We start from the raw sequence: 15,000 nt of genomic DNA on the forward strand, positions 1-15,000 counted from the left end.
TTTTATAGTCTCCACATGCAATGTTTTAAAATCTTAGGGTGGGATTATTAGTTTGAGTCCATCCCTACTCTGTGTTTATGGTAGCTAAACATTAGTCCAATGTTATGTGCTCGTATCCTCCATAACATATTTCAGGTCTAGACACTCCATTGGGAAATTAACTTGTTTAATGAACAAAGATCCTGTTGGAAATATCGCTCTAGTTTGTTTAAAGGAGACCTATTATGCCCCTTCTTTCAAGATGTAATATAAGTCTCAGGTGTCCCCAGAATGTGTGTGAAGTTTCAGCTCATAATACCCCACGGGTCATTTATTACATCATGTTGTAAACGGCTCTTTTTGGGTGGAATCAAAAACACACTGATTTCGTGTGTGTCTCTTTAAATGCAAATGAGCTGCTGCTCCCCGCCCCCTTTCCAGAAGAGGGCTGTGCCTTTACAGCTCCTGCTTCGGTTACTATAGCAACAACAAATCAGAACCAATATGACTGACAGTGTAAATACCGGAGTATTTATGTATGTATATATATCTGGTCTCCGTGGATACAATCAGAGACAATGCTAACTTTAGCTTCGTGGAATCAGCTAACAAGCACATTCAGAAAGACGATTTGCAAACATTCACATAATATAAAGTGCGATACATCTTCAGGATATAAAGCTGGAACACGAACAGCTGGTTCTGATTCATGCTTGAGAATCCTGATTTATATTGACACTCATTCACAAAGCAGTCCGGTGTAAAATTATTTGCACAAACACACTTTTTTGTATGTTTTGGGACTCATTTCCTTCAAAAACAAAACTTGTCCACTGCGTCTTCAGTGACTCTGATGAGGGAGTTCATGAAGACTCTTATGTTCACTTTTACAGCAACAACAGACACTTATGAGACATTATTCTTCTCACTGTATCTGCTCCAGGACTGTGTGTACATCACTCAGGGGAGGAGCTATGATAATAGGGAGGAGTCTGTCACCAGTCGTGGGTGTGGCCTGATCTAAAGTGACATCACTTTAGAGCAGAAATGAAAAGTGTTCATTTTGACACACTTTTTTTAATGAATAGAAATATAAGAAAGACTTTTATCATTGTAGGGTGGTTGTGTACACACACTGCACACTCACATTATGTACAAACGTGCATTTTGCATAATAGATCCACTTTAAAATCCTAGCACTCACAGAAACATCAGGTGCATCATATGAGGTCATATTTTCAGTTAGAGTTCATGAAAACACTTGGCTATTTTGGTTTAAAGCTTTGTGTACTTTCTTAAAATGATACTTACTCCACCGAGTAAAACTGAGAAGGGTCTTGCGTGTCATTTTCTTATCCGAGAGTGGAACGAGAATGCTGCTGACTCGGATTATAGCGATAATAATGCATGCGAGCCCCCTCGCAATGGCCAGAATTTCCTCTCTTTTCTCATTAAAGTGAGAGGGAAGTGGGATTGTGTGTGAGTGGATACAGTGAGAGTGAGGAAAAATAGAAAATGAAGAGTGGCTGAAGAGAAAGACGTGAGGAGGAGAGAGCAAAACGGATAGATGGAGAGCGCCAAGGGGGGATAGAAGGCAACTCAGTGTCAAATGAATGATTGTCAGGCAAAATATTGCCGCAAACACAAATACCTTCTAAATGAGGATATATTTTTACCCTGGTCTGTGGAGAGTGCTGCAGAGTGCTTACGCTGCTGAAACCGGAGAGAGCACTAAAATGCTCCCTGGACACCACTAATGGCTCCCTAACCTGCTGTTCATTGTTTTGTTATTCTGACGACACATGCATATTTTGGAGGCTCGAGACTAATGTGTTTGGGCTGTCGAGGTCTGGTTCATTGAGCTTTGATCTGTACGTTTCATAGGAAAGCAAACTGCAGCATTATTTACCTTTTAAAGTACAACAGAATCGTACATCATGTACACGTTGAGTCATAGGCTACATCTGGTTATGACCTTCATGCACTCAACCTTTGTCTCTCGGATAATGTTTGCAAGGGTGGGGTACCGTCAATCCACGCATCTGATCACGTGACTCGTTGTGCATGACACCGCGGAGACTCACAGCATGTGGAGACTCATGCTACTCTCCACGATCCACACACAACTCACCACACGCCCCATTGAGAGCGAGAACCACTAATCACCACCACGAGGAGGTTACCGCATGTGACTCTACCCTCCCTAGCAACCGAGCCAATTTGGTTGCTTAGGAGACCTGACTGGAGTCACTCAGCACACCCACGACTCCAGGTGTGATAGTCAGTGTCAATACTCGCTGAGATACACAGACCCCCATTTTTACTCTCTAAAATTGTGCAAAACAAAAAAATACTCTAAACTTGCTTAAAATGTTGAAAAGAATGTTTCATCTTTAACTTTATGCCATTTGGAGATCAGTTCGTCGTCTTCTCACTTAATTAATCACAGCAACAGAATTGACCAGGGGTGCACAAACTTTTCCATGCCACTGTATGTCCTAAACGCCTCGCGCACGGAGCTCACGCTTCCGCATTTGACATCCTTGAATTTCCCGGTGATGAATTTGTACGAGTTTATACGAACAACATCGTGCGAGACCATACGAAATAGCCAACGCGTATCTCATGTACGGATTTTCATGAGATTGGGTTGTTCTGGCCCAATATAAGTGGTATTCATTTCAAAGAGGGAATTAAATATTATATAAATAAATATATAATATATAGCCCTATATATATATATACTGTATATATATATATATATATATATAGGGCTGGGCGATAAAACGATATCGATATATATCACGATAAAGAAAATCCATGATAAGCTTTTGAGGAATTTTCGATATTTACTGCATGTCGCTAAAACACAAGCAGTTCGGCTTTCTCAGGCTGCGTTTCCACGGGGGCGGACAAAATCCACTCAAAGGTGGCTCCGCACCGCTGCCAATCCTACGACCCACCTTGCGAGCGTGACGCTCGGCTTTCATAGGATGAATTGCAAACGCCCTCAGCTTCGATCACATCGCACCAGTGGTAGCATAGGGTCAGACTGCATGAACTTGCTAATGCTAGCTGCCTTGCTAACGATTACACTACGTCGGACTCCGGATTGATTCCATCCACACCGCAAGACTTCATGACAACGGTTGTGTCTGCTCATCGTCTCTAGTGAAGAGCGAGACAGAACAACAGTGATGTGGACACTCTGATCTTTCTGCGCTGTAATCTTGAATATTGTTCTCTAGCACCAAACATGCATAATTTCTGCCCGTCCCGCTCCGCACGCTTCGCCTCTTTTCCCTGCATCTGTGTAGATGTAACGGGAGCCAGCTGGTAGATAGCTGTGCAGTGTGTAAACCTCACTCTCCTGACCTCAAGAGGTGCACTAGCGACTGATGCTAGAGGCTGTAGCCTTTAGCCTCCTTGTTAGCGCACCTCCCACGCCGGAGACGTCGGTTCGAGTCCCGTTCAGAGCGAGGCGACCAGGACCGGTTACAATGGTGCCGTGACCCGGATGGGAGTGAGGTTTAGGGGGGGTGAGTGTAACGGTGGCAATGTGTATAAACCTCACTCTCCTGACCTCAAGAGGTGCACTAGCGACTGATGCTTGAGGCTGTAGCCTTTAGCCTAATTGTTAGCGCACCCGCCTCCCACACAGGAGACGTCGGTTCGAGTCCTGTTCGGAGCGGGGCGACCAGGACCGGTTACATAGACATGAAGCACCGCATGAGATAACGTGGTTTCAAAGCACCTTTTAGACCAAAACGTTTTTCCCTTCTAAATGTATCTTTATTAATCAGCATGTTATGAGCCTTTAATAATAAACTAATCCAATAAACAAGTCGATTTCGGTTCTAATTTTGTGAAAATCAATTAGAGGTCTGGAATGGAAAAGGAAAGACTAAAATTACTAGTCGACTAGTCTCTCACTTTAATGAAAATATACAAATGTTTTCTAAATGTTCTCTCGGGACACCCCAGAACCCACATTCAGCATCATTCCACAGTCACAAGGGCTTCTATGCCCCATACTTGAGTATCTGAATCTAAAGAAATATAACAAATATTTCATTTTAATGTAAATTTAATTTACATTTATGCATTTGGCAGATGCTTTTATCCAAAGCGACTTACAGTGCAATTACTACAGGGACAATCCCCCCGGAGCAACCTGGAGTTAAGTGCCTTACTCAATTACACAATGGTGGTGACTGTGGGGATCAAACCAGCAACCTTCTGAGTACCAATGTATTATACAGAGCACTTATTACAGGGACAATCCCCCCGGAGCAACCTGGAGTTAAGTGCCTTACTCAATTACACAATGGTGGTGACTGTGGGGATCAAACCAGCAACCTTCTGAGTACCAATGTATTATACAGTGCACTTATTACAGGGACAATCCCCCCGGAGCAACCTGGAGTTAAGTGTCTTACTCAAGGACACAATGGCGGTGACTGTGGGGATCGAACCAGCAACCTTATGAGTACCAATGTATTATACAGAGCACTTATTACAGGGACAATCCCCCCGGAGCAACCTGGAGTTAAGTGTCTTACTCAAGGACACAATGGTGGTGGCTGTGGGGATCAAACCAGCAACCTTCTGATTACCTGATTACCAGTTATGCACTTAGACCACTACACCACCACCACTCCACTTTGTTAGCACACCCGCGCTAATTGTTGTTAACACAACAATTCATTCTGTATGTTTTTTTGTTTTTACAGATTACTGCGAAGAGCCGCTGGTGACATCACTACCTTCAGATTCCTTCCAGAACTCGTCAAAATCCTCTGACAGAAGGTCACCACACTTCGCTAAACTCAACAAAAGAGATGGTATGCGCTCCTGCCTGTGTTTTTACCAAATCACAACGTGGACAATAGATATGAGTTATGACTTACGTGCCCAACTGAAAATGATAATATATACTCAAAAGAAGGTGAAGTATTGAAAGCAGCTCATAACACTTGATATAATGGTAGTCAAATGTAATTTGTCAAGAGATGTTTTTCCTCCCTTATGAATATTCCAGTCGTCTTTATTCGCTGATTCTCTTTTAACGTCGATGAAAATGCTTCCACATCTTTTAACCAAGAGCTCTAATATCCAGGTCCATTCTTTGAATGATCAGGTCTACACCTGGTGTTTACCTGCTTACCGTTAATTAAAACAGAATAGCCAGTGAATACATGTGACCTGAACAGCAACAACAGCACAGCAAAGCGTTGTGAAACAAAAACGGCTGCTCTTTATTTGCTTAATGATCCTAAAACACCCAGACTAAGTACTGTGCCAGGCTGAGCTTTGGCAAATCATGGGGACTGTTTAAATTATGACTAAGCACTTTACTTCAGGGAGGCATAGAGAGGTTTGATTAATGCAACCTTGCAATCAGCAGCTGATTACAGTCTGTTGAAGCACTTGAGAAAAGTCCCCCGCCAATTAAACAGTTAAGCATACAGTAGACATGCCATAAATGCCAGCTTATGCTGAGAGTGTTGCTATATGCAAAGTAAGATGTTCAATCTACCAGTTATGTGCTTTAGCCCACTACGCCACCACACCAGATTGACTGGGTAAAAACGGTGTAACAGTTTAAAGGACATCTCCTAAACCTAGTTGGTAATTCAATATTTGTGAGGTAAAGTCCAAATGACCTGCGTCAGACATGCTTGTGTAGCGCTCAGGTGTGTTGTAATCATAAACATACATTTATAAGTCACTGTGTCAAGTTAAATATAGTTTAATACTCAATCTTTAAACACATCTTGAGATCTCTTAGTTCAGATTTGTGCTCCATCAAGTGTTTGAACACAAGAATGTAACACATGTTTGTGTTGTTCTGCTGAAGTGTTTGTTCACTGTATAAACTGTGTGTTGCTCACACAGCTGACGTTTCACTTACTGCCCCCTGGAGTAAACAGGTGGTACTACAAGCATTTCTCAGGAAAGCATTGTGATTAAATGCGTAAATGTTTTTAACACGTAATTTTTTGTATAATATATATATATATTAGCTATATTAGCTGCTAGACTGCCCCGGAAGGTGCTGTGTCCAGCAACTTTTTTCACCACAGTGAAAATGTTTTCGAAAGTCTAAACGACAACAAACATGGATTGAGGCAGAATATTTCGTTAGATTAAAACATTATGTGAATTTTGGAAATTATTACGTCTATCTTTTTTCAAAACATGTTGACTTTTGGACTTTATTGGAAATGTTTGAATCGTAAACTATCATATGCGGCCACTGGAATCAAAATCAACGAATAAATGAATCTGTTATATTAATAATAAATACCAGGACACGAAATTTAAATTCTAATGAATGTGAAAATGTATCAGTTCATCGACAATCACAGAACTTGCTATTGTAGCTGATTACAGATACACATTTGATTATTTATATTCTATTATTTTCTTTGTCAAATAAATACAAATCTATACAATAGCTTATAAAAACATCACCAAAGTGTATTTCAATGCATAGTAAAAACCTTAGACATGTATGAAACACATATTTGAACCCAAAATGGCCAAAACGGTTAATAAAGAATATGATCATTCGCTAAACTGGAAAAACGAACTGATTTAGAGAGCAATATTTGTTTTACTGTGAGCAAAAATATCATGCTGTAAAATCATTATGAACGAATTCTCCTAAAAGTGGCTCACTTGAACGAGGCATCTGGTTGTTTTGGGGGGAAACCCCGCACATCATTCACTGACGCTTGTGGATTACTCAGTCAACACAGGTAATCTCTACCATCCACGTGCAGCTCACACACACTACCTTTTGACTTTTGTCACAAGCATCCTTAGTTTAGTTTTTCTTGCAGTTTCTCCGCACTTGGCACTGCCTTCCCCTCTCCATCATCAGCGGCTCCTGTCTGGGTCCTCGCGGTACATGGTATATGGCGGTAGCGAAGTTCATGTGTCGCATTATGAAGTTCCTCCTTGACATTAATTTGTGCATTTCTTGAACATGATGGAAGCATTTATCGCAGGTCAAGGATGTTATAAAACACAGCCACTGGCCCACCTACACGTGGGTGCTTTCACAGAGTATTTCCTCGCCATTTGATCTCATCCACTCCGAACTTCTGTTGATGTATGTGACTGTCTCTGGTTTCGCCTTTTGGCCACTCGTGCACCGATAGACTGCGAGCGTTGCATTGTCGCTTCTCAGCACCTCCGCGGTGAATGGCGCCCTTTGTTCCTTTACGTAGCAAACGCTGAAATGCGTGCGGTCAAAATGACCGTTATGGCCATTCAAGGTAGAAACAGAATAAAATATACACACATTTAGAAATGGTCAAAATGACCGCCGTGGTAGTTCTAGAGTTAATAGTGCTCTATAAATAATACATTGATTGATTGATTGATTGATTGATTGATTGATTGATGATACTGATGAAGCTGCATGGCACTCTGAAATGATCAAAACACCAAAAATGTAGCATATTTGAAACTTACTATTGTTTAGTATTTCTCTGTAATGTAGAACAGTGTTAGTGATGTTACTTATAACATTCTCTCTCAGTCCTGGAACTCAAACCATCTTCTGATACCAGCACTTTTAGATTTGGGCACATCTAGCATGCTACGTGCTAATCACTGACGTTGACGAGATTAAACCCTCAGGTATCGAAATTTGGAGACATTTTTCGATACTCCATTGTTTAGAGGCAATTCGGTCGGTGCCTAAAATGCATCGAACTCGATACCCAGCCCTAAGTGAATATGCAACATATATTTCGAAATAGGCGACCTTGTAGAAGGCTCAGGAGGCGGAGCTGAGGGAGGCTCTGGAAGCGGAGCTGAGGGAGGCTCTGGAGGCGGAGCTGAGGGAGGCTCTGGAGGCGACCTCGTAGAAGGCTCAGGAGGCGGAGCTGAGGGAGGCTCTGGAGGCAGAGCTGAGGGAGGCTCTGGAGGCGACCTCGTAGAAGGCTCAGGAGGCGGAGCTGAGGGAGACTCTGGAGGCGGAGCTGAGGGAGGCTCTGGAGGCGACCTCGTAGAAGGCTCAGGAGGCGGAGCTGAGGGAGGCTCTGGAGGCGGAGCTGAGGGAGGCTCTGGAGGCAGAGCCGAGGGAGGCTCTGCCTCCTGAGCCTTCTACGAGGTCGCCTCCAGAGCCTATCAAAAAAAATAAAATCTTCAAAACATTTGTGGAATTTAAATTTGTACATAAATGCTCAAATATATGAACTCTAATTGTATTTGTTCGTTTACAGATTTATTGTACATCTATTTTCAATTTTACAAAAATAATTAAAGGGTCTTCCAATACCCACAGGTTTCACCTAAATGTTTGGTATTTTTTGTATTTTATACATTTTGTATTTTAAATAGTTTGTATTATTTTCCAGGCTGCAGTTGCGTTCACAATAAACTGTTCTGTGGAAATAAAGTGAACTGAACTCAAAGCACCTCAAGAGATGTCGGAGGTCATTTGTAAAAATTAAAATCGTAAGTCAGAAACAAAGTGTGTGATCTTTAGATGCGCGCGACTGCACACCTGTCACATATGCCCATATACGGCATTTCCGTTATCTGTCATTAATAATATAATAAGGAGTGTTCCTTCAAACGCATGTCTGTGTCTAAGGGAAAATTATTTGTTATATTAATTTGATAATAATAGTCCAATAATAATAATAATAATAATGAAACAGATTAATGGGAAAACGAGCCAAATATCGTCACGATATTGTCAAAGGCATCATCTAGTGGTGATCGCTTCGTGCGCGCTTGTAAAATGTTTATTTTAAAGGCTCATTATTGTGGGGGGGGGGGGTAATGCTGTCTTTGAGTGGTAATCAGTAGGGCTACGGTGTGCTGGCTTGCCCCTTTTGCCCTCAAGGTATTTCTTTGTCTTGTCATGCCTCTTAACTTTGTCACAGCGGGAGGTTTCCTTTTACTGTGAGACACAGACGGGTAGCCTGTTCCCAGTCACTGCCAGCCTGAATCAAACGTGAACAGACACCAAATACTGTTTTATTTACTCATACTGAAAATGCATTTTATGGATTTGTCCTGCTGGTCCGGTCGTGCCAGTAATTGCCCTGCTAAAATTCTCACTGGCCCCATAAAAAAATGGATGCGTTTATTTGAAGAAAGAGAAGCATAAATTATAATGAACATTTTAATAAATGCTATGCATCAATATTTAGGTGGTATTTTAGGGGGTGGGGTGTCAAAATGACAATATTTGCCTGTGATGATTTTGAAGGAAAATTACAGGTTGAGAAAATGACCTCCAGAAAGGTGGCAGCATCATTATTTTGTTTTTAAACAGAGATGGGAAGATCTATCTTACTAAAAAACTTTTATGCTAAAGTTTTTTTTATTTCCCCCAAAGTTGGAGAGTCTCCAGATGTATACAATATATTGTAATATCCTTTTTTTAGATTCTGCTTCTGAGCAAACTCTCCTTTTACCATCTTCATTTTTTAGGCCCTGTATTGGGCTCTCAATGTGGCACCATCCGTAAATCGTTATATTTTACCCGTTTCCAAAAGTTGAAAACCAAAATTCTGCAGCTATAATAATAAGACTCTTAAGCAGCAATTGATTCAAAACATTACGGATTGGTTTAGCATTTTTAATCCATTCTCGCTGATGCATCACAAGTCATTTGCAATTGTGATAAAACCATATGAGCCAGCTACAAAATACTACTTTTGGACACAAGTTTGGGACATGGGCGTGTTTTGGGGCGGGGGTGCTGACTCGTAGAACGCACATAGAACACGTCAAAACTCCACGAAGCGGATCAAACAAACATATGGCACGCTAGTACATTTGGATAAATGTTACGTTACAATACGTTTGACAGAAAATAGTGTCACAGCTAGCACTTGTATCGCAGGCTAATGGTCCGCCTTAACACAGGAAGTCGGGGTAACACAAAATGCGCCATTTAAAAATGGCCGATGGGCTATTTTATGAATGTACTAGCGTGCCAAAATAGGAAACGAAAATAAACCAAAATAAATAAATTAAACCAAAAATAAATAAACTCTTGTGACTACCTTACAGCAGGGCTGGACCGGTAATCTGGCAACCCGGGCATTTTCCCGGTGGCCCGACGCACTTTGGGGCCGATCAGGAGCGGACTGGCCATCGGGAGAACCGCGTTATGTGCCGAATGGACCGCGATAAGCTAAAATGAGCCACCGCGTTATGCATTATGGACAACAAATATATGCAGAAAAGCTTTTGTTTTGAGTTGTGCACACCACCGCGAGAAATAGGCAACCTGCACTCGCAGCCATGGGTCCATCCATCCATCCATCTTCAACCGCTTATCCTAAGTTGGGTCGCGGGGGCAGCTGCTCCAGCAGGGGGCCCCAAACTTCCCTATCCCGAGCCACATTAACCAGCTCTGACTGGGGGACCCCGAGGCGTTCCCAGGCCAGTGTGGAGATGTAATCTCTCCACCTAATCCTGGGTCTTCCCCGAGGCCTCCTCCCAGCTGGACGTGCCTGAAACACCTCCCTAGGGTGGCACCCGGGTGGCATCCTTACCAGATGCCCAAACCACCTGAACTGACTCATTTCGACGCAAAGGAGCAGCGGCTCTACTCCGAGCTCCTCACGGATGACTGAGGTCCTCACCCTATCTCTAAGGGAGAAGCCCACCACCCTTCTGAGGAAGCCCATTTTGGCCGCTTGTACTCGTGACCTAGTTCTTTCGGTCATGACCCAGCCTTCATGACCATAGGTGAGGGTAGGAACAAAATTAGCCATGGGTGCTAATTGCAAATCCCAGGCTACTACTTAATATATTTGCCGACTTCCCAGCTCCATGGTTTGTCATTTCCAGATCGTTTCCTCATTTCATATCATCAAATAAGAAGCTGGATTCAGCCTCATGATTAACATTGTACTATTGCCCAACAGCATTTACAGTCCCGTGCCAACAAGGGGTGCTGCAGCACCCCCAGATCCCCCACATCCCACGTCTTAGAACAACAATGTTCAATACTTCACAGAAAACCAAATGTTTATGTCTGCTATACATGAAAGCTCTAATGCGGTTTGATAATCAGTCCTGAGCTTCTATTCCGATGTCCTCAGGTGCATGAACAGCATCGATGAAGCATTTCTTATTTAAAAGTCCTGTTCTGACATGCCTTGAAGCAACCCTGTCATACACAACCTTGCCAGACTCGCCAGGGCTCCGCCTCTCGAGCCTCCCAGGGCTCCGCCCCTCGAGCCTTCCACGGCTTCAATCCTAGAGCTTTCCTCGGCTCTACCTCCAGAGCCTCCCATGGCTCTGCCTTCCACAGCTCCTCCTCCTAAGTCCTCTACGATGTCGCCTATCGAGCCTCCCTCGGCTCCACCCCCTGAGCCTTCTACGAGGTCGCCTCCAAAGACTCCCTCAGCTCTGCCTCCAGAGCATCCCTCAGCTCTGCCTCCTGATCCTTTTACAAGGTCGCCTCCAGAGCATCCCTCAGCTCTGCCTCCTGATCCTTTTACAAGGTCGCCTCCAGAGCCTCCCTCAGCTCCGCCTCCACAGCCTCCCTCAGCTCCGCCTCCTGAGCCTTCTACGAGGTCGCCTCCAGAGCCTCCCTCGGCTCCGCCTCCAGAGCCTCCCTCGGCTCCACCTCCAGAGCCTCCCAGGCACTCGCCTCAGGAATACATTTAAAAGCTTAAAACAAATCTTTGCATTTATTTACAAGTGTGCAAATTCCTGAATGATTCATTGTGGTTTGAAAGCAAATGCCAACAAAGCTTTGATGCCAGCTGCAGAACTCAAAGACTGCAGCTTTAATATACCACTTGGTCGATTTATATAGATTGCTCTCTCTGCCAGCAAAGTACTTCCTACTGGTACCTTTTCTCAAATTCTCTGTGTTTATATTTCATATGGTTTTTGGTAAAATCCACGGGGAGGTGGATGTAATGTTTGGGGTGGATTGTGCATCTGTGGACACACAAGTGTGCCTGGCGGGAAACTGAACGTCAGCAACACTGCTGTGATTTCATCTTCACACCGTTCAGATCATAGACTGTAAAAAAAGATGGCCGACGCCCCTTCGCTCTTTTCCATTGGTGAGAACTGAAGCCGCCAGTGTCCCGATATGGCACTGACATCTTGGGACTTGAGTCTAGCGCAGTTGCGATTTCGGGACCAGACCTGTGCAGTAGTGAGCAGGAAGTAAAGCCGCGAAATCAAGGCCCCGCCCTCACTCTCGCTGAATCAATTGCAAGGACACGCCCCTGCACTTTTGACTTTTGACTTATGACGGTGTGAAATTATTAATTATAGAAATGTAGATATTAAATTTAAAGCTCCAATCTCCTCAGTCCTCCGAAGATCCTGAAAAAAGTCAGTTGGTGCTTCAGTGACTACTTCGCTCAGAGAACCTGTCAATCACAGCTGTCAATCATGATGTCACAGCAGCGTTTTTATAGCATCAAATAACTAAAAACAAACTTATTTTGAAAACAAACACTTGAAATGACATCACCGTGATAGAAACGACAGTAAATGACAGAAACTATCTTTGGAAAAAAGATATGTGAAGTGTAATTTAATTGTTTAGTTGGTCTCACGTCCCGTTGAATAACATGGGGAGGCGGGGCTTATGACCTATACTAGGACCAGTCACCGGGGGGCGATAGAGACGTTTTGGTGAACAAGAGAACTGGAAAGCCAGCGAAATATGCTGTGCGATTTCTGAATTTCCTTTTTATTTAATTTGAATTTTTACCCCTGTAATACTAAATCACTCTGAGGTCTGGCTGCTGTCCTCTTGGGATGACATGAGGATTTCTATCTCAAAATGAGAAAGGCCGAACCACAAAACTGGCACTAAGCTGCCCTGTCAGTACGATGAATGAATCTGCTTTATTCCTCTGGACTTTTTCAAGCACTAACACATCATCTCTCTCTCTCTCTCTCTCTCTCTCCATTTGTCATATTAGGGGGTGGTGGATGGTCTCCAAATGGAGAAGACCACCAACCATGGCTGCAGTTGGACCTACGGGACAGGTTGAAGGTCACAGCCATTGCCACCCAGGGGTGCTGGGGCAGTTCTGACTGGGTGACCCGCTACCAGCTGCAGTACAGTGATTCTGGCCAAACCTGGAGACCATACAGACAGGAGAACGTGGTATGGGTGAGTCCAGAACATCATTTAAATAAAGACATGATCGAAGGAACCTTTTGCACACAACACTAAAAATGGCGAGTCTTATATAACCTATTATTCGACTTGAAACGAAATGGAGGAAATGGACAGAACGCCCCAGACACACACATAAATTCAGCAGCAACCGACTCCGCAATAGCACCATAAAATGTGCAATACCTATACTATGATACCATAGAGAATGCAGTTAATGTTTTAATTTTATGTGATATATACGGCACATACCAGCTAAAAGCAGTTTATATGCGCTCAGTACCCAAGGCTCGAGTTCAACTTTCAGCGAATCGCTCTTGAGACTGAATGAGGTCATGATTATGTTTGTTAGTCTGGATTAATGTGAAATATTACTGCAGAGAATTCTCGAACATATTAGGAATAAACAAAAGATAACTGGACAAAAGATTATGGAGTGGTGGAGTAGTGGACTAAAGCCTTATTATTAGTGTGTGTGTGTGTGTGTGTGTGTGTGTGTGTGTGTGTGTGTGTGAGTGTGTGCGTGTGTGTCTGCCTGAGTGAGGGTGTGTCTGCGTGAGTGAGCGTGTGTCTGCGTGAGTGAGCGTGTGCGTGAGTGTGCGTGAGTGAGTGAGTGTGTGTGTCTGCGTGAGTGAGTGTGTGTCTGCGTGAGTGAGTGTGTGTGTCTGCGTGAGTGAGCTTGTGAGTGAGTGAGTGAGTGAGTGTGTCTGCGTGAGTGAGCGTGTGTGTGAGTGAGCGTGCGTGAGTGTGCGTGTGCGTGAGTGAGTGCGCGTGCGTGCGTGAGTGAGTGAGTGTGTGCGTGCGTGAGTGAGTGAGTGTGTGTCTGCATGAGTGAGTGTGTGTCTGCGTGAGTGAGTGTGTGTGTCTGCGTGAGTGTGTGTGTGTGTTTGCGTGAGTGAGTGTGTGTGTGTGTGTCTGCGTGAGTGAGTGTGTGTGTGTGTGTGTGCGTGAGTGAGCGTGTGTCTGCGTGAGTGAGCGTGTGTCTGCGTGTGTGTGTGTGTGTGCGTGAGTGAGCGTGTGTGTCTGTGGGAGTGAGGGTGTGTCTGCGTGAGTGAGCGTGTGTCTGCGTGAGTGAGCGTGTGTCTGCGTGAGTGAGCGTGTGTGTGCTGCGTGAGTGAGCGTGTGTGTGCGTGAGTGAGCGTGTGTGTGAGTGAGTGAGCGTGTGTGTGCGTGAGTGAGCGTGTGTCTGCGCGAGTGAGCGTGTGTCTGCGCGAGTGAGCGTGTGTGTGCGCGAGTGAGCGTGTGTGTGCTGCGTGAGTGTGTGTCTGCGTGAGTGAATGAGTGTGTGTGCGTGCCTTATTATAGGTTTTGCAGCAGTTTCTCAGTGCTGTGTCTAGCAGGGGGCACAAAAAGCGAGTGAAATGGTGTCGTAATCCGACGAGGTTTTTAAGGTGAATATTAGCTGGAGGTTTTAATGAGTAAATCTAAACCTAACCGATAGTGTCCCAAGAGCAAACGAGAGGTGAACAAAACGGACATCCTTACTCTAAACTTAACCGACAGTGTCCACAAACAAAATGAGAAATGAAAAACACATTTTGAAGCCATCACGTCATTTTGTGTCGCTTCTGTGACACTCTCGTCAAATTTGAATGAGTGTGTAAATGTAGGCGAGTCTGTAATGCAAACGTTAAAATATATAATTTTCCAAATGATGCGTTAGAGCAGGGGTCGGGAACCGATGGCTCTTTGTTAAAAATCAAGTGGCTCGCCGGGTGTCTCACCGTTCACCAACACATGACCGTTTAAATCTTTCTAGAGGTAATTGTCCTGCAGAATTGTGGGTGTGATTGCAAAGCTTGGAAGTCAAAGACACGGTTTGGATTTCCTTTCTCACAGATTTGTCATGCAGCCTACTCCTGGTGAACAAGGTTTGAAAT

General features: G+C 43.9%; 1 protein-coding gene across 1 annotated transcript in view; it reads left to right on the forward strand.

Moving 5' to 3' along the window:
• LOC127632325 (contactin-associated protein-like 5) overlaps positions 1–15,000 on the forward strand; it is a 116,895-nt gene that overhangs the window by 27,157 nt on the left and 74,738 nt on the right. The window contains exons 2-3 of the mRNA XM_052110848.1: positions 4,713–4,823; positions 12,921–13,114. Of these exons, the coding sequence (XP_051966808.1) occupies positions 4,713–4,823; positions 12,921–13,114 (305 nt within the window). The remainder of the gene's footprint in view (positions 1–4,712; positions 4,824–12,920; positions 13,115–15,000) is intronic.

Source organism: Xyrauchen texanus, chromosome 39 (assembly GCF_025860055.1).
Source record: "Xyrauchen texanus isolate HMW12.3.18 chromosome 39, RBS_HiC_50CHRs, whole genome shotgun sequence".
Taxonomy (NCBI): Eukaryota; Metazoa; Chordata; class Actinopteri; order Cypriniformes; family Catostomidae; genus Xyrauchen; species Xyrauchen texanus.